At 43.2% G+C, this 27,088-nt stretch overlaps 1 protein-coding gene across 9 annotated transcripts; it reads left to right on the top strand.

Moving 5' to 3' along the window:
- Positions 1 to 644: 644 nt before the first annotated feature.
- PARP6 (poly(ADP-ribose) polymerase family member 6) lies at positions 645 to 27,088 on the top strand. 9 transcript variants are annotated; one of them, XM_042252134.1, is made up of 24 exons: positions 645 to 804; positions 2,007 to 2,258; positions 4,135 to 4,334; positions 4,982 to 5,059; positions 6,040 to 6,134; positions 6,563 to 6,623; positions 6,853 to 6,943; positions 7,399 to 7,465; positions 9,767 to 9,916; positions 10,847 to 11,057; positions 11,618 to 11,671; positions 13,211 to 13,306; positions 13,611 to 13,703; positions 14,595 to 14,720; positions 15,991 to 16,056; positions 17,004 to 17,071; positions 18,342 to 18,390; positions 18,639 to 18,751; positions 19,461 to 19,533; positions 20,237 to 20,306; positions 25,591 to 25,670; positions 26,059 to 26,122; positions 26,294 to 26,378; positions 26,713 to 27,088. In XM_042252134.1, exons 3-24 carry the CDS (start codon positions 4,332 to 4,334, stop codon positions 26,813 to 26,815), a joined length of 1,896 nt encoding a protein of 631 aa, XP_042108068.1. In that variant the 5' UTR covers positions 645 to 804; positions 2,007 to 2,258; positions 4,135 to 4,331; the 3' UTR covers positions 26,816 to 27,088. The 9 variants fall into 9 exon arrangements, 8 of the variants coding, with proteins under 8 accessions (XP_042108068.1, XP_027827354.1, XP_042108069.1 ...); XM_027971553.2 differs by having other exon boundaries at positions 2,004 to 2,258; XM_042252135.2 differs by having other exon boundaries at positions 727 to 1,180.

The raw sequence follows: 27,088 nt of genomic DNA, 5'->3' as shown, positions 1-27,088 counted from the left end.
GGTAAATTATAATGGGTCAAATACTTTGCACATTCATATGGTTCGACACACCATCACATTTCATCCTCATCACAACAGCCCCATTTAAAAGATACCATTGTCCCCACTTTACAGATGAGAAAACTAAGATTCAGAAAGTAAAAGTCTTGGTACAAGCCTGAGCAATCAGTACGTGCTGAAACCAAGCTTTGAATCCTCTATTGTCTAAATAGAGTGCCAGACTGCGTTCTAGTCTATCCTAGCTACCGGGGGGAGCAAAATAGTTAAGCTTAAGAATGGTGTTACAAACTAGAGATTCTTGGAGTCAGCTGAGTCTCAGGGGAACCTTCTCAATCTGTATCCGCGGCGCTGGCTCCAAGAAGAGCCGGGATTGCGTTCCCTCCTCCGCCCTCCCAACCACAGGAGGCGCCAAACACGCAAAGTCTTGTTTATAGAGGACCCTCCGCGGACCCGTGGGGCGCCTCTTGTTTCTGCTCGACCCACGGCGCAGGCGCCATCACCGCGCCGCACCCCCTCCCAACCAGCGGCCATTGAGCAGGTTTCCCAAGCTTGGAGTCGGGGGCGGGGGCGCGCCCAGAGTAGGCCGCTTGGCAGTTGGTTCCGAGCGGGCCACGTGGCCGCGGTGCCGCCGCGCGAGCGTGCGCAAAGTGGCTCAGCGCCGCCGTGACGGAACGACGAGGCGTTGGGGCGCGCGACCTCGCCCGCCCGGCCCGGCCCCCGCCCCTTGGCCTGCAGCTCCGCCCCCGCGGGGCGTCCCGGGCCGCTCGTCCCCTCGGCGGCGGCCGCGCGCGGCCCGGGGTCGCCGTGAGTACTCGCGAGGCCGGCCTGTGGGGCGGCTGCCGGCGGGACCGGGCGGGGCGGGCGGGCCGCGGACAGGGTGCGGGGCCCGCCTCTCCTCGGCCGGGGCGGATGAAGTGAAGGGCTTGGACCGGGTGGCTCTGAGGGGCCCTCCTGGGCTTGACAGGCTTCGCCCAAGGCCGGGTGGCTAGCGACACAGATCGGGCACAAAGCTGCTTTCCCGGGAGGCAGGTGTCGGGGGTCTCCAGAGGAATACGGAGAAGAGGTCCAACAGCTGCCCCCAAGGGAGGCCTCACGGCCTGTTCTGGAAGCGCGGGCGGCAGCCAGTGTCCGGGGGCTCACCCCGGCCCGTCCCTCCACCGCGTGCCCGGGAAAGCGTTAGGTCCGTGAGTTCGCCGCCGCGCTCTTTGTTCCGTGGCCTAGGCTTCCCGGGTGGAGCACTTGCTCTAGAGCGGAGTGACCTCCTTGCCCAGGACCACGAAGGTGGGAGCCTAATCCAGAGTTTAAGCGTTGAGGTCGGAGGCTTCTTTGACTGGGTATAAAGTTGTCACACTGAGAAGCGCCCGTGGACGTTGGCCACGACTTCTGTGATTCGGACTTAAGGCTTAATTACATATGGCCAGTTGCCGTGCCAATTCCGTGTTTTCTGCTGTCGTCCGAAATACTTACCGACAGACACCCTTCTTTGGGCACTCTTCACACAGTCTATATTTGGCCTGGGTTTTCTTGAAAGGTTCCCTTCTTTACCTCATTTAGATAAGTTAGATAGGTCGTTCTTGCTTAATTCATTAGCAGCTCCCTTTATTGCTTGTGACCACAGCACAGGAAGAGTGGATGTGAGTGGAACCTGTCAAATGTGCTTAAGTCCCAGTTCCACTTGCCTGAACCTAAGCAAGTTGTTTGACCTCTCTACCCCTGACTTTTTTTTTTTCATATGTAACGTGAAAGCTTTGAAAAAGACTATCTTTCCAGCTTATTCCTGTTTAAAATGTAATTCTGTGAATTAGATAACTTCCCACTATTCCCCATTTGCCACTCTTCATCATTTAAACCTTTTCTCCATCTCTCAGAGGAATGAGCTTTGAAAGTGGGAGTCCCTTTCACTGAAGCAGCCAGGGTTGAAAAAGATGGTAGTCTCTGAATTATTTTTTTCCCTGGACAGGAAAAATACCCTCTGAATTATCTTTTTCTCCTTATGATAACAGCAGAAACCAAGCAGCAACAACCCTTGGAGAGAGACTAAGTTTTCTTCTACAGTGACAGAGAGCTTGTGAAAGTTGGTACTTCTGGCCCACGCTGCCATCATCCTACCACCCAGCCCAAGACGCCCCAGGCTGGACGTTAGTGCCTCCCTCTTTATTTCTCTGTGATCATCCAGATCAGCACCTGACTGTTTATTTTCAAATCTCACAAACCCAGCCCCCAGATCTTCATGTTCTGGTTCTCAGCTACTGTTGAAGGTGAATGGAGTCTTGCTCTTTAAAATAATTTTTGTGTGACTTTTGTCTGTGTAGTTGTGTTTAAGTTCTTGTATGTATCTCCCATTTGGCTTAGGTCTCCAGCAGACAGTTCATTCATTGAGTAAATATGTGTTGAGGGACTGACAATATAGACAATGAAGAGAGTCAGAGCCTCTGCCGCCATAGAGCTTACTTTCTGGTGGGAGATAAATACAACAAACAAACATTTTGTACATCAGAGTGTGGGAAGTGCTGTGAAAAAAATTAAAGCAAGGAAGGGGGATGGAGAGTGCTACTATATTGTGTGTTGGGTTTTGCTGTTTTATATGGGATAGTCAAGGTGACCTTCAAGCAGAGATCTGAAAGAGTAAAGGAGTGAGCCATGTGGGTATCTGGGTGAGTAGCATCCCAAGAAGGGTGACCAGCAGGGACAAAGGCTCCAAGGTGGGAATATGCTTGATGTTTGAAGAACAGCAAAGAGGCATTTATGACTTCTTAGTGATAATCTTCCTGTTCTTGTTTAGAGTTAACTTTTTAGGGAGAGCCCTTCCAAGGGTAGTCTCTGATTTTTTTTTTTTTTTAATGAAAATCTCCAGCTATACACAAAAGTAGAGAGTATAAGCAATGCTTATGTACTCATCACTTAGCTTCATCAGTAATCATCACTTTGCCATGTGTTTTTCACCTATTCCCCACCTTGATGCCCCTTCTGCCTTTTGTGCTTGAGTTGTATTTTAAAGCAAGTCCCAGATATCAGGCCATTTCGTCTCTAAGAACTTTAGTTGCAGTTTCCTTTTGCATATTGTTTTTGATGGGTCAGACAGCCCTGCCAGCTGAAGGACTGCTATGATCTTTTCCCTGGCATTGTGCTTTATGTCACCATACTGGGTTAGTTACAGGTTTATGTTGGTATCTGAGGAACAGACCACAGGCCCTTGGAACACACAAGGATTTAGAATGGTGGTTCTCAGCATAACTTGGAGGAGTTGTTGAAACAGATTGCTATATCTTTGGAGTTTCTAATTCAGTAGGTCTCCATAGGGTATCTTAGAATTTACATTTTAAACAAGTTCCCAGGTCATATTGATGCTGCCAGTTCACAGACCTTACTTGAGAGCCACTGATCTAGATACTTAAGATGCAAGAGAACCATGTTAAAGATCAAGAACACCTCTGTTTAAAGTTGGAGTGGATGAAACTGATGAATAAAAAGCCAAGAAGCAGTGGTTTTTAATTTTGCACAAGGGCTAGAAGTCAGTGTTTTTCTGAGCATTTCTTCAGATTGTTATTACATTTTGGGGGGAGTAGGTTTCAAGAGGAGTCCAGGGCATTATTTTGGCTGTGACAACTCAGACTGTCTACCAGAAAATGGTCAGAGTTGTTGAGACTTTTCAGCTTAGCTATGATTGTTATAGAAAGGCTCCTAAGGATACTGGTTTTAAATACGAGATAAACACTCAATTTGGAGAAATAACTGGGGATAAAGATTTTTTAAAAAGTGTTTGCTTCTGATGGTGGTTGACTCTATGAAGAATATTCTAAAATGAACTGACTTGACTGCATAGCATAGCATCTGGTCCTGGCATCATCATTTTGGCTTCAGGAGTTGATACAGTGTTTTGCTAGAGCAGGGACTTGCTTCAGTCACAGCTCTCCAGCTGGAGGGCAGTAGTGTCTCATGTTCATGTAGTACTTTCATGGTTCATTCTCTTTAAAGAACTGTGTTTGCAAGTGTGTCTACATGCATGCAAGTATGTTTCTGTGTATCAGTGTCTATACATACGTATAATAAAAGTGTACCCATAAACGTGTGCTTTTGTACATGCCACCCAGCTGTTAAGTGCTGATGAGATCTATTGTTATCTACTTTCTGCAGGACAGTGACTTGTTAGCACCACAACAGCAGATCCTGCCTTCCTCAGCTGATCTCCAGTCAGCCCCTGAAATTGCCACCCAACCGTTGTCTCCTCTTTTGGCCTCCTAAATGCCCATCTCGTTGGCCTGGGTTCAACTGGTGGTATGGAGGGGTGCTGCCTAGCACTGACCTAGGAGTGTGTGTTACCCACTGACCCAATGGTGAGAATTCACTGCCCACCTTTCTAACTGATTGTCCAGCGGGTAGATGAAACAAATTGCAGACCTCACCTTCCCCCTCTGCTCCCTTTTGGAAGATAGGGTGGCTACTTGAAGTTAAAGGAAGGAGATGGGGCATGGAAACAGTATTACTTGGTGTGTGTATAGGGAGTTTTCTTGGGAAGGAAGGTGAGAGTTAAATACTTGAAGGGATAGAAAGGGAGTTAGGAGACAAAAGAGCGAGATGTCTCACTAGCAGCTTCAGAGCTGCCTTGGGTAATGATCCAGAAGAGGCCAGCTTGTACTAGAACTTAGATATGCTTGAGAATCAACCTTGACATTGAAGTCTTCTGCATACCTCCACCACTGGCTACTAGAGCTTCAGTCATCATACCCGATACCTAAGAAGGCTAAAATTCCCTATTGTTTTCCTCTGTGCCAGCAAGTCAGTGCTAGACCATGGATATGACCGGATTCAGGAAAAGACTGAGATGTCCCCAAAGGGTCAGGGGAAGGCAGCAAAGGGACTGGGGCCTCAGTTATTCTATCCCAAGGGACCTCTCATTTGTGAAAATCTGTTTCCTAGCTTATCTTAACCCCACTCTGTTCCATGAGATACCAGGCACCCTTATTTCTTGTTTCATCATCAGGACATCAAAGGCCAGTTCTGGAATGATGATGATTCGGAGGGAGACAATGAATCAGAGGAATTTCTCTATGGAGTTCAGGTGAGATTACAGCCCCCAAACCCATGTTGGATGGTCTAAATGTATACTTTCTTCTGGATACCTCAGGAGTGGAAGAGATTATTTTGGAGCAGAAGTAAAGATATAGTGTCAGTGTGATCTGAGGAATATCTGGTCAGAGCTAATCTCATATTTTTGCTCTTGCCTGGAACTCATCTTTTCCAGTATAAACTACACCCTCTGTGCATGGAGTTTAGCCATAGGTTCTTGCTACTGCTAAGTCACTTCAGTTGTGTCTGACTTTGTGTGACCCCACAGACGGCAGCCCACCAGGCTCCCCTGTCCTTGGGATTCTCCAGGCAGGAGTACTGGTGGGTTGCCATTTCCTTCTCCAATGCATGAAAGTGAAAAGTGAAAGTGAAGTCACTCAGTCGTGTCCGATCCTCAGTGACCCCACAGACTGTAGCCTACTAGGCTCCTCCACCCATGGGATTTTCCAGGCAGGAGTATTAGAGTGGGGTGCCATTCTTAGTTGGAAACTATTTTCTGACTGTTCCCTCACTAGCCAGCAGGGGTCATTTCATTCATTAGGGTCAAATTTTTTAAGACTCTTCTACCAGTGTTTGTTCAGTGCTGTCACTGCCCAGGGCATGATCCTGAGCAGAAATGTTGGACGCTGCACACAGAAGCAATCGGAGTTAAATTCTGAACTCTTCAGCCTGTTCTGAGTTCTCATAGGAGGGATACCTAAAGAGTCCTGGTCAAGGTTGAGAGAAGCTGAGTCTTAAGGATGCGAACTCCTTAAGCAGAACCTGCAGTTAGTCGACTGAAACCTCCTAGAGTGCTGATGGGGGTGACTTGTCTGTCAGTGAAATCCCCAGCTAGGGCCACCACCAAGAACTCTTTCATAAAGCAGCTTTTGCTTGCATGTGTTGCTATAGTTTGATTTCCCTGTTCCTGATATTTCTTCATATTCCATTTTCCTCTTTCTCTTCCTCCCTCCATCTTTGCTGCTGACTCAGGGAAGCTGTGCAGCTGACCTATATCGGCACCCACAGCTAGATGCAGACATTGAAGCTGTGAAGGAAATCTACAGTGAGAACTCTGTATCCATCAGGTGAGGCTCTACTTCAGGGATGGCAGGAGGCTCAGCCACTTCTTTGTGACTTGCTAAAAGAGTAGAGGTTTTTTCTTTACGGTGTGATGCTGGGGTCTGTGGACTTTCATAAGTGTTGAGCCTAATGATGGTGAGAGTTGCTCAGAATATTTAAGGTAGGCTGACAGGAGCAATGAGGAAAGTATAACCACTTTTCTTAGAAGTTCCCTCTTATCCTAGATCCTCTAGCCTGAAGTTTCACCTTGGGGTAAGAAGGGCTTGTGGCCTGGCAAAGGCTCTGATTGTAAAAGTGGTTGTAGCTAAGTACAGAGCCTCCTCCCACCCTTCCCTCTCCCTTATCCCCAGGCTCACTTCTCTTTCCACTTCAATTTCTGTTCCCTTCTTTCTCCCTTAATGAGTCTCACATGTGATCACCTATATCTCTATAGAGAATATGGAACTATCGATGACGTGGACATTGACCTCCACATCAACATCAGCTTCCTGGATGTAAGTGATGCCAGTACCTGCCAACAGCAGGTCTAGTTGAGCTTGTGGGTTTTGCCACATAGGCCTGGAGTCTTGTTCCCAAGTGCTATATTTGAAGCACGTATACTTTGTGCCTATCTCTAGACCATCAGCAGATAGTACTGCGTGCATGTGTGTGTCATGTAGCGAAAACTTCAGAGTCCATTTCTCTCTGATGCTGAACTAGAAACCATTCCCCTTACTCTTATAGGAGGAAGTTTCTACAGCCTGGAAGGTCCTCCGGACAGAACCTATTGTGTTGAGGCTGCGGTTTTCTCTCTCCCAGTACCTTGATGGACCGGGTAAAGGCAGTGACTTTGTGCATCTGCGTGCTCTGACTAGTCTAATACAATGTTCTAAGTTAACTGAGATAGAGAAAAACTAGGAACAAAGCCTTTTGGTGTAATCTGAAGGCCATTGGTAGGAGATTTTCAGTCTTCTCTCATTGTTATCTTCATTCCCTATCACCTAATAGTCATGCCTTAAAGACTTTCTTGGTTAATGAGCTTGTTTTCTCTGGTTCCTCAATATTACTTATTCTTCCCCATCTCCTCAGCTTCCTTATAGAAGTTGAGGATGTTTGAGATTGGTCAGACAGTTCCCAGAATCTACCTTCTGCCTCAGAGGTTTTCATTTTCCACCATTATTGTTTAGAGTACTCTTGAAATCTGAGGAAGCTAATCCACTGAACTAGGGCTTTGGACTCCCAGGAGGATAGACATGTATATGTAGTAGGAGCTTTTTCTTCTCTTTGCAGAACCGTCAATTGAGGTTTTCCAGCCATCAAATAAAGAAGGATTTGGGCTGGGTCTTCAGTTGAAAAAGTAAGAACTTTGATCTTTCTGGTTATGAATGTTTGAGGGAAAGAGAGATAGGACAGGCAGACTCTTGAATGTTTCTTTCCAAAAGTGTCTTTCTGACATGTGCCCAAGAAAGACTAAAATTAATATGGGGAGTCCAGTTTATGGTTAGGTGGGGGAGCTTGTGTTTCTGGGGTATGTGCCCTTGAGGCTTCCTGGAGGTGAGAGCATTACTAGCATTTACTTAGCATTTAAAGGAAAACATAACCCTGGAATTAGAGTTATGCTCATCACACTTCCTCAGAGTAGAGCCCTAGGATTTTGGACAGTTTTAGTTTACTAAATGTACTGAGCACTTTGCTAAATAAGTATTTGGTATATAAAGAGAAGTGAACTCAATCAAGTTCTAAATATAGTCCAGTGTATACTTGTTCTAATACAAGTGAAAATGTAAAGTTTAGAAAGAACACAGAGAAAGATGTAAGTCAGTCTCGTGGCAGTTACATGAATGAAATATGAAAGGGAGATGATTAACGGTTTTTAGGGATGGATAAGGATTGTCCATGTAGACAGACTCTGAGAATAAATAACATTTGCAGGGGCAGTCACATGAGGCAACATACGTAGGAATTGTAAAATCAGAAAGGATCTTCTGCTTTTATTTTGTAGGCAGTGGGAGCTTTGAAAGGTTTTAGGCAAAGAAAGGATATGGGCAGGTTTAATTATTAAAAAACCATTCTGGTAGCATTGTGCAGCATAGATAGAAGGAGTGTGACAAGAGACCAGAACTGTTTTAGTAAGAGGCATTCGTAGAAGTTCACACGTGAGATGATGAGCCAAAGTATGACTGTAGATATGAGTACAGACAAGAGATAGACTAAAAAGATTTGCAATGTTTAAAGTCAGACTCGAAGACTGATTTGGTTATGTTGTATATGATAAGAGGCAAGGAATAGAGGAATATTACTCTTAGGTTTCCAACCTAGATGTCTGGGTAAATTGTAATTCCCCTCATTTGAATAAGAATTTAAGAAGAAGAACAAGTTTGTGGGATGAAGATAGATAGTTGCATTTTAAATATGTTATTTAAAGGTAGCTTTGGGATATTCAGTGGAGCTGCTCAATAGAGAGAGATGTAGATTTGATACTTACAGGAGAGGTACAGGTTGAAGATAGATTGCAGTGTACAGGTGAGAATTGCATCCAGCGTAGAATATGAGAATGTCAAAGGAGAGCTAGATAGAATGAGAAGAAAATGAAGTCAAGGGCAGAACACCCTTTAACCCAGAAAAAAATGCCAAGTAGAGAAAGAAGAACCACTGAAGGTAGGTTAGAGAGCTTGGAGGAGGATGGGAAGAGAACAGTGTCAGAGAACGCAAGGAGGAATATTTCTGCAAGGAGGGCCAGATGCCAGAGAGGATGAGTACGGATTAAGAAATTTGGATGAGGATTAGGAGGTAGCTAGGTTGAAATAAAGAAACTTGGAACTTTTTGCAGATGTGGGGAAAGGAACTGACAGGAAAAGGAAATAATTGCCAGATCAAAGTCCCTGCAGAGGGGCTGAGATCCAGAGTACAGCTAGAGCAATTGATCCTTAAGAGGAGGGTCATCTTGTCTCCAGAGGATGGAGGGATCAAAGTGAGGGTGGAAATGGAAATAGATTTTGTAGTAAGGTTGTCAAATCATGGAAGATGATATCGATGGCTTCAGTTTTCTCGGTTGAGGAGAAAGATTCTCAGTTGTAGGTATAGTTAGCTTAAAGAAGGTGATAAGGATTTAGAATAATAGAGTAATACTAAAGAGAACTGATCAAGGACAAGTAAAAGAACTGACAAGACTAGTCAAGTTGGAAACCATAAATCTCAGGCTGTAATGTTTTGCCTAACAGTATCAGTACCCTTTGGGTTCCTTGTCCTTTTCTTCACTATTCACAAGGCCAAGGGTAGTACTCACCTCTATTCTACCACTTCTGTTTCACTTTCGGTATAGCTCTTCTTGGCAGTAAATTGCCAGGTTCACAGCCTTTGAAGACTCATGTTTGAGATCTTCCTGTAAAGGCAAAGCATCTAAGCATTTTTCTGGTCCATTAGACTAGGTAAGAGAGTGGGAATTTACCCACTAAGGTCAAGAGGTAGTTTAGAACAGTACATATCCATGTGCTAAGATTATATCAGAGGGATCTTGAGACAAACACAGTTCCCTAAACCAACTAGCTTTGCAGTCCCTAAGCCTGAATTTTAGATTAGTTGCCTTTCATAGTCTTATTTCTTGACCTGGGATTCCCCTGCTTGAGCTTTCTAAGTCTCTTCCTCTGTGATTCTTTAGAATCCTGGGTATGTTTACATCCCAACAATGGAAACATCTCAGCAACGATTTCTTAAAGACCCAGCAGGAGAAGAGGCACAGCTGGTTCAAGACAAGCGGTACCATCAAGAAGTTCCGAGCTGGCCTCAGCATCTTCTCACCCATCCCCAAGTAAGTGTTTCTCCATGAGCTGGTTGTCTCTAATCACATTGATCTATTCTGAGCCCCACCCCACCTTCTTGATTATGTAAACTTTTCTGTCCTCTCCCTAGATCCTCTGAATTTTATACCTTTAACTACTAATACCACCCACATAATCCTGTCCCCTATGTGTCTCTACCCTTCCTCTCCTGACCCAGTAGTCATACCTTGTCCTTTATGTAAAATATAGTATCTAGTGCATGGGGTCTCTTTGGAGAAACATATACTAATTTCTCCATCTCTCCTTTCTTTGACCCTCACCCTTATTCCCTATCCTAAGGAGACAGAAGCAGAGCTAATAGGCCCCAGCCCCTTGCTCTTATGAAAGGGGACATTGATTTATTACCTGGGTTCTGGAAACAAGTATTGCTCCATTCTTTGATCCCAGACTTTTATTCCCCCACTTCCCCGCTCTCTGTGCCTTCTGATCGTCCCAAAGGCAAATACAAACCCAGATTTGTAGCTTTCCAGGTACCAGTATTGATAGACAGTCAGACATTAGGCTCTCTGGGGTCCACCTGTTTCTTACCTAGTAGTTTAATCACATATATAATAATACAGACAACACACACACACATTGAGCAAGTGAAACAGGTATCCTTTGCAAGGTATCATTCCTTAGATGCTGTAGAGAATGACCCAGGCTTTAATGACGTAAAACCTGACGTGTAGTGATTTATTTGTTTTGATAGTTTGAGCCAATGAAACTTTCCTTGGATAGTGTTTTATTTTTTACCTCGCTGTGTGGTATGACATATGGGATCTTAATTCCCTGACCAGGGATTGAATGCAGGGCCCCCTGCAGAGTCTTAGCTGCTGGACCACCAGGGAGGACCCTCCAGGCTTCTAGGGCTCATACTGAATCCTCAGTTTCATCACATTTCTTTGCTCTCTGTTCAGGTCTCCCAGTTTCCCTATCATACAGGACTCCATGCTGAAAGGCAAACTGGGTGTACCAGACCTTCGAGTTGGACGCCTCATGAACCGTTCCATCTCCTGCACCATGAAGAACCCCAAAGTGGAGGTGTTTGGCTACCCTCCCAGCCCCCAGGCAGGTCTCCTGTGTCCCCAGCACGTGGGCCTCCCTCCCCCAACACGGACCTCTCCTTTGGTACATGGCTGAGGAGGGTTTGACTTGGTGTCAGAGGGTGGGAGGGGAAGTGAGGGAATACAGCTTCTCAAAATGGAGTGGGAGTCTGGTTGTCCAGGCATCATAAACCAAATCTGGGCATGAACCATGAATCAGTAGAATGGAACACATATTTTAATAGTTGTGAATTTATACCTACATAGTCTAGCAAGCTTCTCTGATAGTATGTCAAGGAGCAGAGTCTGGGGTTGGGCATCCCAGGGAGATGTTATTATGTTTAATTTTATTAAGTTGTGGTTAGAACTTAATAGTCAGCTACTTTACAAATGTTTTACATCTACCTTGAAAAGGGTTAAGGACAGGTGAGCCTGTTTTAAGAGCCTTTGCCAAAAATGTCTAAAGGTCTTTCTCTGCAGCTTGGGAATTACTTAGACTGATCAGAGTTAGGACTTAGCTACTTCAGGATAATTTTAGGTAATGGGCATGAGTGAGGTATTTCTAGGAGGTGTTTCTTCCTTCTAGGAAGTCACCAGCTTCCTAGGAGGTTCATGAAGCCGTATTATTTTTTTTACTCTCATCAGGTCAGTGGTCACTGCAAGAACATCCCCACTCTGGAATATGGATTCCTTGTCCAGGTAATCGAGTCCAAAGCTTCATTCCAAAGCCTTTCCACTGTTTTCTGACCCATCTGATCCCTTAACATCTCCCAGCTCTTCAGTCAGTTCGCAAACATTTCATTTCCTTAATTGCTCTGCTTCGACAACTATACTGAGTGTTCTGTGAATAGGAGAAAAGGCCTAGTTCCCACCCTTAAGAAGCCTATAGCATTATTGGGAAGACAACGCTTATATACCACTTACGATCAAGTGCCAAATGATGCACCGCAAATTTTAAGTGCACTGGTGCCAAGATAAGAGAAGAATTGACACTGATTTTCTTATAATCCTCCACATCCTTGCTCAAGTGGGCTTCACTTTTCCTCACAAACTTGCAGTGCTTAGCTGCTACTGGTCATCTGCTTCTTTTTAAAACCTCTTTATTTTCCTGACATGGTTTCACTTTTGCATCTCCAATATCGTTGCTCATGTCATTCCCTCTACTGGCATTCCTCACTGTAACTGCCTGTTGTAACCAAGTGTCAGATGCCAACTTTTTCATAAAACCTTCTCTATTACTTGAAATGTATTAGCTGGAAGTGTGTTTCCTCTCACTGAATTCTTTTGATACTTTTTGTTTTATATAGCACTAATGTGTCAGGTACTATATGCTGCCTTGAATTGTAATTAATTCGTATACATACTACATCTCCCCTGTTGGACTATAGGGTCTGAGAGGATAGTGTTTTATGTTTTGAATAATAAAGGATACTTTTCAGTGAGCTAGGGACGTAGTAGGCATTCAACAAATCTGTGTTAAATGAATGAACAAAAGCCCTTGCGTGTCCATTTACGATCTCGAAAGTTTGTGAAATGGGAACAATTTAATTTATACAGACAGTATATGTGATTGTGAAAGCCTTTTAAGACAGATTGTGTAAAAAATACTTTAGGATATTGCTGCATGTGCTCTGAATTTGTGCTTTCTTCCCATCAGAGTTTTATTTGTGGTCTTGATCATTTTACAGGGTGATTGTCCTAGGTAGTTAAACATGGCTTCTCAGCACCACACCCACCCCACCTCCCACCCCTGCCGCGATCTGATCATGGACTGAATACTCAACTCATTTGTCACTCAACTCATTTGTAATTAGATGGGGGCATCTAATTACTGAAAATAATATTAATAGTTTGATTAGTATTTCTTACTGTTTATGAAATACTCTTACAGAAATCATCTCTTTAATTCCAGTACTTCTGTAAAGTGAGTAATGTCCATTTTGTAAATGAAAAAAACCAAGGCTCAAGTTAACTTGCCCCAAGTTATATATGGTATTAAGTAGTAGAAGGGGGACTCTTAACCCAATTCTTCTACCATGGCTGGTCTTATTTTCGTTATAATATATAGTCTTCCAGAGTTAGGCTATCGATTTAATTAAGTGCAGGACCCAAGAATAGAGTCTACCTTAGGCACAGGGCTGGGAGGTAGGAGAGTAATAGAAAGGAAGTTCAGATTGTTTCCTATATCTGAGTCTTGACTTCCAAAAAAAGACTTAATCAAATATCTTCTCTCCCCAGATCATGAAATATGCAGAGCAGAGAATCCCAACATTGAATGAGTACTGTGTTGTATGTGATGAGCAGCATGTCTTCCAGAATGGGTCCATGCTCAAGGTATACACCTCTATTTTGTGACCCTCTTTCTTACAGCCTTAGCTAAGGCCCATTAGTCCCTCATCTCTCCATTTTTCCTTTCTTCTTGGATCTGTGGTAAAGGTAGAATTCTGTCCATACTCCCTGAGACTCTGGAAATAATAGTTTTTCTCTGAAAACAAGTCTCAGCAGTCCTGTTAGGAAAGATGAGGATATGTGAATATCAGTCTAGAGTTGTCCGAGGTCAGAAATGTCCCTCTTGCCCTATGACACCTTCTTATTGCACACCTCCTGCCACCACCATCTCTTTAATATGTCTATTCAGCCAGCCGTCTGTACTCGTGAGCTGTGTGTGTTCTCCTTCTACACGCTGGGAGTCATGTCCGGAGCTGCAGAGGAGGTGGCCACTGGAGCGGAGGTATGGGGGAGGGAGAGCTGCTGGGGAATTGGGGTCCTTTACGGCGGGGAGTCCCAGCAGCTTCACTGCTTGGAAGTTAATCTCCAGAAATGCTTTCCTATGTAAGGATGTTCACTGTCGTGGTTTTTTCTTTAATGTTTTATTTAAGTTTTGGCCGCACCACATGGCTTGTGGGATTTTAGTTCCCGACCAGGGATCAAACCCATGCCCTAGGCAGTGAAAGCTCGGAGTCCTCTAATTGCTGGACTGCTGGGGAATTCCCTAGTATTGTTTATAATAGTTGAAACAAGAAAAAATAGATACAAGCCCATCTGTACAAGGCCCAGTTAAAGAAATGATGGTTTGTTCTTACAGTAGAAATACTATATAGCTATTATTTATGGATAGAGAATTATAACATATATAAATAAAATATAACTGTGTATAATTCTTTAAAATTTGCCCATATGATAAAATAACAATTTCTTTAGTAAAAATATCTGGAAAAATATACATCAAACTTTGTAGTAGTTAATGTGAAGAATGAGATTTGGGGGTAAGGGGATGTTTTTTATCTTCTTTTAATCATTCTCTTAAACATTGTTCTTGAATTTTTATGATAAGCTTGTATTTTCTAATAAAAAAATCAAAACATTTGTGGTTTTAAAAATTTATTGAAATATAGTTGACTTTATAATGTGTTCATTTCTTTTTTTTTCCATGTGTTCATTTCTGCTACACAGCAAAGTGATTTTTGTAAGACCTTGTTATTTATTCATTTTATACATAATAGCTCACATCTGCTAATCCAAAACTCCCGCCTCCAGAAGGTAGACCTAAGCTGGATACTGTGCAACTCCCAGCCCTGTGAAATCGTTCAGCTTTTGTCCCCTTTCTTTCCTTTCTCCTAAGGTGGTGGATCTGCTGGTGGCCATGTGTAGGGCAGCTTTGGAGTCCCCTAGAAAGAGCATCATCTTTGAGCCTTATCCCTCTGTGGTGGACCCCACTGATCCCAAGACTCTGGCCTTTAACCCTAAGGTATAGTTGCTTGGGAAGAAAGTCAGGACTAAGGAACAGAAATGGTGAAAGATAGTGGGAGACTATAGGCGTCATTCTAGTGCACACAACAGCTTGGAATAAGGGGACAGAAGAAATGGCACACTTGTTTCTTGGGAGCTCCTGAACCCTCAGAGTTCACTGTTTAGTGAATAAGTAACTAAACATAACTAATAATATAAGGTGAACTTCTGAGTTTCTCAGAAGACAGAGAGACAATATTAGTTACGTTGGAATAATACAGACTTTGAAGCCAGACAGACCTTGATTCCATTTGAGGTTCTGCTGCTCCCTAGCTGAATGGCATTAGGCAGATCACTTAACCTTTCTGAACCTCAATTTCTTTATCTGTAAAAAGTGGATAATATCTATTACTGTAAAAATGAGATATAATATATGTAAAATATTATAATACTTAGTGTTCTCCAGAGAAATAGAACAATAGGAGATATATAGAGAAAGAAATTGACTGTAAGGAGTTGACTCCTGTGATTATGAAGGCTGAGAAATACCAGGCTGAGTAGTGGGCAAGCTGGAAATTCAGGAGAGCTGATGTTGCAAGTTCCAGTCCAAAAGCCAGCTGACTCAAGATTGAAGAGCTGATTTTTTCAATTCTAGTCTGAATGCAGGAAAAGACCAATGTCCCAGCAGTCAGGCCAGAGGAGTTCCCTCTTACTCAGCTGTTTTGTTCTATTCAGGCCGTCAACTGATTAGATGAGGCACCTGAATAGGGATGGCAGTCTCTTTTACTCAGTCTGCCATTCAAAGGTTAATTTCATCTTGAAATACCTTCACATACATACCTAGAATAATGTTCAATTAAATGTCTGGCACTTCATTTCCCAAAGGACACAGTTGACAGTTGTTGAAATAACCATTACATGTACCCAGCACAGTGCTTCACAGTTGCTCATTTCTGTGTGTCAGGCACTGTATTAGATTCTTTACCTGTTATTTAATCTTCAGTTTAACTAACCCTATGAGGGTAGTGAGGATTTTTTATCTTTACTTATATAGATGGATACTGAGGTTCTGAGGGATTAAGGAACTTACTCCTACTACTCTCAGCTGGTGAAAGAGCTGGCACATGATTCTAGAACTTCTTGGCATTAAGTCTGTGTTCTTTGCATGACATACTGTGCTGTTTCCCTGGGGCCTAGATTTCTTTTGTACATGTGGCCCTCTTTCATCACATCTTCCTCTCTCCCACTTTTCTTCACCTGGTTCTTCTTTCCCTGTTGATTCCCCACAGAAGAAGAATTATGAGCGACTGCAGAAAGCTCTGGATAGTGTGATGTCCATCCGGGAGATGACCCAGGTATTCTGTCCTCTGCTTGTCCCCTGCCTGCCCACTCAAGTGCCCTATTCTGTTTGAAATTCATTGGAGTAGAGTGAAGATTTAGAGATGTTACTCAAACTCCTCACAGGATTCTCTTTAGCTTTCCCTCTTTAGCTTTCCTAGTCTTATTTCTCTGGTTTGTTAGCTCTGTTACTCCTATTTCTCACTCCTTGTCTCTCTCAACCTTTACCTTTGATGCTGATTCCTTCACAAGTTGTTCCTATTTAATGTTTGTTTTTTTTTTTTTCATAATTCTTAGGGCACTAGAGAAGTTAGGGAAGGGCTTCTGTCCAGGGTTGGGAGGGTGAGGAGGGGGGCTTGAAGGTAAGGAACTAGACCCAGGGGCCTGCATCTTCTATCCTTCTAGGGGTGGGGCAGCCACATGGAGCAGTGACCATCCTTTGACTCAAGGCTGTCCCTCACCAGACTTCCCCACCCCTCGTCTGCAATCTCTGCATGAATAGACATTCATTTGTACTCACATTTACAGGTGGGCCTCTTCTCAGCAAATCCTATATATCACAGTTCAGATGAACACATAACATACACCTAGGAGGGATGATTTACTTGTCAGGAGAACTCTTACGTTTTACATAGTTTTACCACAGGATTCCTTAGCCTGGTCTTTCTGGGACATTGATTTTATTTACTTATTTATTTTTTTTGATTTATAATCAACTTTTTAGGGCTGTAGGAATTGCATAAAATGAGGGAGACCCACCTGCATGTTGTTTTGTAAGCATCTTCAGTCATTTTCATATTTATGAGTCTTCCCAGCCTGATGGGTCCTTGAGGGTGGGAACCCCATCTCCTCTTGGTTTGGTGTGGTCTTCAGTGCCTACCTTGCCCCGGGCCCTGATAACCTGTGGAAAGTGGGAGGGCTCCCACCTCTTCTGGGAGATAACCTCACGGCCTTTGTCTTACAGGGCTCGTATCTGGAAATCAAGAAGCAGATGGACAAGCTGGATCCCCTGGCCCATCCTCTTCTGCAGTGGTATGAGTAGAATGGTTCATCCTTCAGCAGTTGGGGGAATGGGACATAGTATCAGACCTGGAGCCTATACCTTCTCTTAGAGGTGGTTTCAGCATTGTTCCTAAGATTATACATATTATGGTGGCTTTTTCTTGGGGTTTTATTGATACACCTGGCTTGGCTAGGAACTGGGATCCAACAAAGAACCCACAAGTTCTAAGACTATGTTTCAGGTTCTCTTTAGTGCTTCTTATTTCCCAGTAGGTTTCTGAGTGCTGCTTGCCTATAGGAATTAACACTTCATTTCAATTAGATTTTCTGTGCGTGCAGAGATGTCCCTCTGCTTCTACTCCCCTCCTCTATCTCAAGCCCTTCCCTGTTGATGTTAACTGTCCAGAGGCTTGGAGCACTATTACTCCCTTCTCTGAGTGAAGGTCCTGACCTTGAATTTCCTTTCTACTTCCCTTCACCCCGGCCTTGATTTCTGTTCTCTCCTCCTGGAATAGCTTTCCCTTTCTAGCGTGTTTTGCTCTGTCAGGTCAGCCTTTGATATTAGTACTTTTTCAGTGCACCATGCTCCCTCTTAGCATGAGGAATGACAAGGCATAGACTGTTCAGAATGGCATTACAGGTACATGAGTAAAGCACACAAACAACCAGATAGCCACTATAAGAGATGATGCCCCCTTGCTAAGTCCTCAGTGGCTTATGCCTTTGTTCTCTCCTGTCCTCTTGAGTTCAGCCTGCATACAGGCCAGTATGTCCCTGAATTCTCAGGAAGTTCGTTCTAGTTTCTTCTGTTTTTTTTCTGCAGCTCAGATAATAACTGTCCATTCCCCCCATCTCTGAGAGCCTTCAGCCTTCCTCTGGGCTCAGATAGGATGGCTTCTGAGCCCCTGTGCTAAGTTTCTAAATCCCAAATGTAAGTTGTCACCATCCTAACACAGACCCACCTCTCTGATTTTCTTTGGTAGCTGACCTCTTATGTTCTTCTTTTTGTTCTTTACTTTTCTCTGCCTGGATGTAGCAGCCCACCTCCCACCCCTCTCTTTATTTCATCTGTTGTTTAACCAGTAACTAGCTGGTCTCTGGTCAGTAACTTCTTTTACATTTTTATACACAAGCATTGCCACCCACAGGAATATCGGATAGTGTCCTGGGTTCACAGTTCAAACAACCCTGGAATCCTTGCTTATTCTCCAAGGGGCAGAGCAAGGCTGCTGCTTTGTTTAGAATGGTCTAACCACATGTTTATTCTGTCCTTTTTGTTTTTTTGTTTGTTTTATCCTAGGATCATCTCTAGCAACAGGTCGCACATTGTCAAACTACCTCTCAGCAGGGTAAGTGACCATTCTCCGTCTAAACTCTGAATTTCTAGTGAGGGGCAAGGGGGGGCTCCAAACCAGCTAATCACATTGGTTCTAGACCTGCCTGGTTAGACTTGTCCATCAACAGTAGTCTTTGGGCCAATGCATGTTTCCTTTATTTGGGGTCAGTACAAGCCTAATTTGCTCCCTATCCCCAACCTTTCCCTCCCTGATCTCCCATTTCTGCTCTGTTTTCCTGACCCCACCCCCACCCTGGGCAGCAGCTGAAGTTCATGCACACCTCACACCAGTTCCTCCTGCTGAGCAGCCCTCCTGCCAAGGAGGCTCGGTTCCGGACCGCCAAGAAGCTCTACGGCAGCACCTTTGCCTTCCAGTGAGGAGTGGGGCAGGGCTGGGGCTGGGTGCTGGATAAGGCAAAAAAAATGGGGGGATGGTGGCAAGTTCACTTGAGGAATAGGAGTTTGTATGACTTATGTCCATCATATTAAATGCTATTGTGGTAGGTGCTGTAGAGGATAAAGATACTTAAGATATGGTCTTTAATCTTAAGCTATTTAGGATATAGTTGAGGAGAATGACATTTACATATAAAAAGATGTAGTTGAAGGTAGATTGGTAGGGATAGATTTGAAAACTGCTTTGAAGAAAATCAGCAATTTATGCCTGATCTTGAGAGAAGAGAGAAAAAAATAGATTAAGAGTAACTTAAAAGAGATGTGAAGTCATGATTGGAAGCCATACTTGGGATAAGTGATAAACTCATTGAGTTTGAGATGAATTTGTTTAATTTGAAATATCAGGATGATAGGTAAATGAAAATATTGAACCAGCAGCTGAGGATTAGGATGGGACTGTTTGAAGTGTGGAAGAGAAGATAGGCCTGGATATTAAGATGTAAGGGCTAGCCATACGCAAACAAATCTTACATGCCTGTAACTATATCCGTGTGCATGTCCATCGCTAGCTTTATCTGTGTCCATCTTCATGTCCTGTGTGTGTGAGAATGGGTGGGAGTGGCAGTCTTGGAATTTTCTTGGGAACTTCATTCCATGAGGAGACATGTATTCTACACTGCCTTACAGTGGGTCCCACATTGAAAACTGGCATTCAATCCTGCGCAACGGGCTGGTCAATGCATCCTACACCAAACTGCAGGTGAGGCTGTGCTCTTTTTCTCTTTCTCTCCACCTTCTCCCTGCCCCACTCATTTCGGGGAAGTCTGCTGTAAAGTACTCAACTGTGTTTGCCTCAGCATCCTCAAACCTAGCCTCCTGTGAGGCTTTCCTAGGGAGGAAGTTGAAACTATATGTATAGAATGAATATGGTGGTTGTATTTTGACCTGAGGAGTGTTTTTAGGAGTGGGAATATAGCTGTAGGCAGAAATAGAAATTGCTGATTGCAATCACTGTGATCAGTGAACCTGTTAGAGCTTTTCAATATATGTGACTGTTCAGTCAGAGAGTTAAAATAGGAGACTTATTTCTTTGTCCTGCAAGACTCCAAGGAATGATTATTATTCCTCCTCCTGGCTGCCTGTTCTGTATTCATTTTTAGAGGGCAGGGATCTGCATATGTACCAAGGCCTACGGCAGGAGCATGGATTCTGAGCGACTGACTCAGTGGCTGTGCCACTCATCACTCTCCAAGGCATCAGTATCTAGTATTTCATAGGCAAAGGGGTTAACCTGCATCCACTTTTCAGCTAATCAGCTTTTCAAGAGTAGGTACCTAAAGTTATCTGAATGAGTGAGAAGATTAAATGGAGGGACAGAGGGCTGGATAAGCCATGTGGCTGCCTAATACACAGCCATGGGAGGGCCCAGGCTCATATTGCTCATCCTGGTGTTTCCCTGCAAGCTGCATGGAGCAGCCTATGGCAAAGGCATCTACCTGAGCCCCATCTCCAGTATTTCCTTTGGATACTCAGGTAAGAAATAATCTCTGGCCACATTGACTCTATTTACATTGCATCCGTTTTGTGAATACATAAACCTATGCTGTCTCCTCTTCCATCATGGACACTTGGTCTGTGTCAGCTCTCTCCCCAGTCATGGATACGTAATCTTTCTCTTTTTTCTTTCGTTAGGAATTTAGATTATTTGTATGGTGAGGCCAATTATCTCCCTTTCTCGTAGGTATCCTCTTCTCCATGAATAAAACCATTCATTGTGGGATCTTAGCCCTAGGAATGGGTTAAGGAATTACTGGGGGATGACTCTAGGCCCTCTGGAGAACACATTTTTGGTGCTGACAATAGCCTGTCGGACTGTATATGTGCACATGTGGATGCGAGTTGATATATGAATGCACTTGAAGTCTTGAGTCCCTTCCACTGGCTTACATTTCTGGAGACTTGGTTCTCCTGCCTGTCAACCACCTTTTAAAATTTAAACTGTCTGTAATTATACACTATTATATTAGTCACATTGAATGCAAGAGGAAGCATTTTATTCCAAAGATAAGGTATGAGCAACATTCAGATTCTAGTTAGGAGATGAGTCCCACTTTGTCCAGCTCAGAAAAGAAATCTGACTTAGCTTTCTCATTGTTTAAAGTTTATATTTGAGTTCTTCTTAGTCTTTTTTAGTTCGGGTTCTGTATAGTCTTTGTATAAGAGAAAGCCACCATATAGTCACATGTCTACCATATGAAGGGGCCAGCGCTAGATTCTTTATAGATTTAGTATTCTCCATTAATGTAACTGTTACAAAAATAAGAACACTTAGCTCCAGAATAACAGAACTATAATAGAAAGGTCTCTAATGACAAACAAGAAGAAAGGAGATAATATAAATAAGAATCAAAATTAATGAAATAAGAATAGGTACAATAGACAGGCCCCCCCAAAAACCAAAAGAGGGTTTTTTAAAAGAACTAACAAAACAGATAAACCTGGGTAGATTGATTAAGAAGAAAAAGAGCAGCATTAAATAGTGTGAATAAAAAAGGGAACATAACTATAGATATAGCAAAGTTTTATTTATTTTTACTTTTTATTACTATTATTATTTTTTTGGCTGCACCACACGGCATGTGGAATCTTAGTTCCCTGACCAGGGATCAAGCCTGCATTTCCAGCATTGGAAGCCCAGAGTCTTAACCACTGAACTGACAGGGAAGAACCAACATTTTAAAAGCTAATAGAATTCTGTCAACTTGATGCAGATGATTTGAAAACTTTGTCAAGACGGATAAATCCCTAGAAAAATGTAACTTAACACAACTGATTCAAGAAGATATAGAAAACCTAAATAGCTCTAACATAAAAGACATTGAAATAGTAGCTTAAAATTTTTCACAACAGAACAAAATCCTTGCCAAATCAAGTAATTTTACAAGTGGATCTTAAGTCAAACTTTCAAATAACACATTATCCCAATCTTAAACAGAATCATCCAGAGAATACAAAAAGATGTAATTGCAAATCATAAAAGATTGGTAAATTTGATTTTATTAAAATTATAAGCTTCTGTAGAAGACACCTTAAAATAAAAAGGCAGCTTACAAACTAGGAGAAGACACTTGCAACACATATAACTACAAAAGATGAGTAATAAAAGTACATTATAAATTCTTGCAAATAAGAAAAAGATAATCCAATAAAAAGGCAAATAACACAGGCAAGTCACTGAAGAAATGACCAAAAATATGGGCAGCTACTCAGCCTCTATTAATCAAGGAAGTAAAGGCAAGACCAAAATGACATACCATTTAGCACCTATACCTAAAAGTCCGGTAAGACCTCTGATTATACCGGAGGTTGTAGATCAGCAGGATCTCTTGTACTGCTTGTGGAATATAAATTGGTACAACCACTTTGGAAAACAGTTTGGTGTTACATTTCATAAAGCTTGAGAAATATTATCCCTGCAACCAAGTATTTTCATTTCTGAATATGTGCACCCAAAGGTGTATAATATTGTTTGCAACAACAAATTTTAGAAAAAAACTCATACTCATCATCAGGAGAAGGGATAAGTACATCATAATCTATTCTGACAATAGATTATTATTCAGCAATGACAGTGAACCAACAGTGGCATTCAGCAACATGGAAAAAATGTTAAGTAAATAATGGTTGAATTGAAAAAAGGCAAGACAAAGGACTGCCTTTTTTATATTGCTCAAAAGTAAACAAAATTATTTAGCTGTATGTGTGTGTGATAAAACTAAAGGAAAAAGAAGAAAAATAACACTCTAAATTTCAGAATAGTGGATATCTCCCAAGTGGAGGCAGATATTGGGATAGGGTTAGGAGCACTTAGATGTAAGTCACTGATAATATTTTAGTTCTTGGATTTAGTTCTTATGTTGTTCTTAGTTCATTGTCCTGTTAAACAAATGATAGTATGTCTGTGAGCAATCCACAAAGGATAGGTGCCTAGTGAATATTTACTGAATGTGTGAATGAATCTTATTCTGTGTGCCTGGAGTCCAAAGTGGGGGTGGGATTGGGTAGTCTTTTGGCTTTGTCTAGAGACCACAATTTTTATCTTTGTGCCAGCCTAAGCTTCTCTCAGATTAATTCCTTATTCTAAATAGTGAGTCTCCTGGCTTCTGATGGCCACAAAATTCTTATTTGTTGTCTGTTTTCTCCCTATTCTCCTCTCCCATTGGCCTTTGTTTACTACTGAGTGCCTGAATACCTTTGGTTATCACATGGAGCTAGGAATCTCTATTGACTTCTTAACTTTATTTTCTGATTATGTAAAAACGTCATATGGCACTATCCTTCTCCCTCCAAAGGTTGATTTGATTATTATCGTGTTTTTCTCTTGTAGCTATAGGTCATTTTGTTCAATCTCTTACTACTTTTCAGATAAAGTAGATACACAGAATAGTCAAACGACTTTCTTGGGTCAAACAGATCTAACTAGCAGAGTTAGGACTGGAATCCAGTTCTCCTGACTTTTAGGCCAGCGTTCTTATCGTTATATTGGACTGACAGGGCAGGCTTTGCTTGAATAACTGATTTTCTGAGGGCCCCATGGATATGTGAGAGAGTTCTTATCATTATATTGGACTGACAGGGCAGGCTTTGCTTGAATCACTGATTTTCTGAGGGCCCCATGGATATGTGAGAGAGTTCTTATCATTATATTGGACTGACAGGGCAGGCTTTGCTTGAATAACTGATTTTCTGAGGGCCCCATGGATATGTGAGAGTCTCTAACTCTGGATGGGATGTGGGTAAATGTCTGACTTATTTTAGTTCCTCTAGCATATAACTAACTCTCTCTTCTTTGTATGTTTCCTTCTACCCTTTTCTGCTCTAGTTTTCTGTATCTTCCCTCAGGGTATCCAAGTGCCTTCTGAGGGGTCATTGTAAATAGAGAGCATCCATTTGACTAGCGGAGCCTCTAAAGACTTGGCCATAGTGTGCAGGTTAAAATGAGGGAGAGTAGGAAAGGAGATGGTAAGCTCCATCTGTTTGTTTAGTCATGTTTAGAAACTTGTCCAAGTACATACTCTGCACACCAAGCAACCAGGGAGTATTCTGGCCTCTAGGTTCTCTGTGTCTGGTCTCAGGAAACTGAGAGAAGATGATTGGGGTTATTACAGTCAGGACAGTGCACAGCAGGATTGGGATGGAACAAGATTTGAATTCTATCATAAGGGCCATCTCTAAGACCAGCCATAGAAATCAGATTGTTCTCTCAACCTCTGAAGTAGAACCTAAATGGGAATTTTACTCAGAACCATGCACTGAAATACGCAGGCTGAGAAGGTTATCAGGTTTGGATGCAGAGCTAAACCTAGTTAAGGCTAATGAAGAAGTTGGAAACAGAGAATGGTGGGGATTCCTATAGGAGAAAGAAATAGGCAGTTCAAATCTTGAGGTTCTCGTTGCCTTAACTTTTATTCAAGCCATAAATCTGTCATGGGGCTTCAGTGTGAGTGCATGATGAATTGACAGCCTGAGTCGTGAAGAATGTCAGTCCAGTAGTTATCATCCCTGCTTCTATACCATGGTTACCACGAAACCAAGACTTGCCGCAGAGTGGAGTTAGTCGTAATAGTGCCGAGGTGGACTGATGAGAGAAGGGCCCCTGCTTCTGGTCTGCAGTGATAGCATCATTTCCCATCTTCATCTCCCTCTCTGGTCTCATGGTCTCATACACACATACACAGACTCACCCCTTACTGGGATAAGGCTGGGCCTGTGATAAAGCCAAATACAGAGTCTGGAGTCCTAATCATGGGACAGAAAGAGTTGGGAATAGGGGCCCACAAGCACTGTTTCATATTTAAATAGGAAGAGTCCAGAGTGAGTCTCTAAATGTTATAAACAGGGCTATTCAATGAGGGTTAAGGATGGTGGAGGATTTATGGATTTAGATAAGATGAAAGCAAGTAAATTGTCTCCTCTTCCTCAAGTCTGGGAAGACTTTCTGAAGGAAGCAGGACTCTTCAGGGTAGTTGCCATTTTGGTTACCTGTGGAAAACTATTCATCAGTTACCTGTTCTGCTTTCTCCCTTTAGTCTGAATGACTCTGGTCAGAGGTTTTTATGTAGCTTTGAAACTGCAGCAGATCTGACTTGCTCTGCTTGCTTTCTTTCCACTCATTTAACTCAGCCTGGCATCGGACCTGAAATGTTGATGTCACCACTCTCCTAGGCCCGTCATTCCTTGCTCATTTCACCTCTTGCTCCCTATCTTAGAATCCGTCAGTGATTTCCTAATGTTCTCAGGATAAACTCTGGTTGCCTTAACATGGCCTACAAGGCCTGCTTGATCTTATCCTAGCTTACCTCTTCCCCATCATCTCTCATCACTTCTCTGCCATTGACTATGCTCCATCCAAACTAAGGTACACTACTGTGTCTTTCTTCCAGGCCTTTCGTATCCTGTTATCTCAGCCTAGGACACTTCCTTCCTCTTCATTTAGCTGACTCTTCCTAATTCTATAGTTCTTAGTCTAGCTGTCACCAGGAAGCCCTCTTCAAACCTGTGGGCTAGGCTGGTTCCCCTCCTCGGGCTCGCTCAGTACTCTGTATTTCCCATCATAACCCCTACCATGCTGTGTCACGATTATTTGTTCCTTTCCTGTCATCTCCTGCTAAATTCTGTGAGGGCAGATAGGCTGTTTGCTTTATTCACTGCTGTGTCACCAGTTGTCTCTAGCTCCAGTGCCTGGCACATAGTAGGCACTTCAGTAAATATTTGATGAAGGAATGGGTGAATGAACTGGTTTGTTTTTCTGTGACAGGAATGGGAAAAGGACAGCATAGGATGCCCTCCAAAGATGAGCTCGTCCAGAGATACAACAGAATGAATACCATCCCCCAGGTATTATTAATTGCCTTTGTCCGACTGAGGCAGGACACTTCCTCTTGGATAAGTTGAGGCTACAGAGATGGATGGGGAAACATTGGTAGTGATGGGGGTGGGTGGCTTATAGATCATTTCAAGCAATCAGATACATTCTAAGAGGAACCCATTTCCAGAGTCATTTGTAGCTTCAGTCATGAGTATGAGAATAGAAACTGAGTTTATTAAATCCAGTAACATGAAAATGTAAAGATGGACTCATCCAGACTGATTATGAAAATCAGAAATTTGGGGAGGTGGCTGGAAGCCCAGGATATCCCAATCCCTACCCCCCTAACTGCTACCAGTTAAATCACCTCTCTAGGGAAAGCTGTAACCATCTACCTGGCTCTCTCTCCTCTTCTAGACCCGATCCATTCAGTCAAGGTTCCTGCAGAGTCGGAATCTAAACTGTATAGCACTTTGTGAAGGTAGGTGGCTCACCCAGTCCCTGTTTTTGTGGGTGCCCAACCTTCATTTCAGGTGCCACTTTAGCACATGATCCAGCCAAGGGTGATGTTGAAGCATCTTTCCTTCCCCTCCGTGCCTGGACTCTCTGACCCAAGCATTATACCTATAACTTCTGGCCCTTCTCTTCCCAGTGATTACATCTAAGGACCTCCAGAAGCATGGGAACATCTGGGTGTGCCCTGTGTCCGACCATGTCTGCACACGGTTCTTCTTTGTGTAAGTCTAAGAGGGCACCTTGGGAATTACTTGGAGAAGTGAGGGTGAGAGCACAGTGATATGGACTGCTGGGAAAGTCTGTTTCTGTTATTGGAGACTTGTCCCTGGCTGCCTGAGTAGAGCCGGAACTGGGACTTCCCCTTGGAGGATGAGGATGGGTATGAATCAAGGGCTGTTTAGAGGAAACTAGGTAAACTCTTCCACCGTAAAGAGTAGCAAGGAAGGGTTTTGATTCTAGGATGGGATGGCCACACCCCTAAATGCAGGTCCATGGGTTGACATTATTCTGGGATTGGTCTCCCTCTTATGCTCACGTTTGCATTATCTTTGGCAGATATGAGGATGGTCAGGTGGGCGATGCCAACATTAATACTCAGGACCCCAAGATACAGAAGGAAATCATGCGTGTGATCGGAACTCAGGTTTACACAAACTGAGGGGGCCCCAGCCCTCGTACCACCCCTGTTCCCCCAGGATCCATCTGCCCTCATAAAAGGGCTCAGGAGCAGCAGACAAGTCTGCCCTGAGGAATCAAGGGGCCATTACCGAGGGGCAGGAAAAAGATAGACGAGGCGGCCTTCATGGTGGAGATTGACCCAGGAACCACTCCACATTTGGATGGCCCAGACTGACTCTTTACCCCGATTTTCCCAGTTGACTTCACCCTGTTTGTAAATAAAACAATAAAATGGAAGGTGCTGTGGACTGGA

The sequence above is a fragment of the Ovis aries genome, chromosome 7 (assembly GCF_016772045.2).
Source record: "Ovis aries strain OAR_USU_Benz2616 breed Rambouillet chromosome 7, ARS-UI_Ramb_v3.0, whole genome shotgun sequence".
NCBI lineage: Eukaryota > Metazoa > Chordata > Mammalia > Artiodactyla > Bovidae > Ovis > Ovis aries.
The sequence above is the reverse complement of the archived record's forward strand: the minus strand, read 5'-3'. Positions and strand labels throughout refer to the sequence as shown.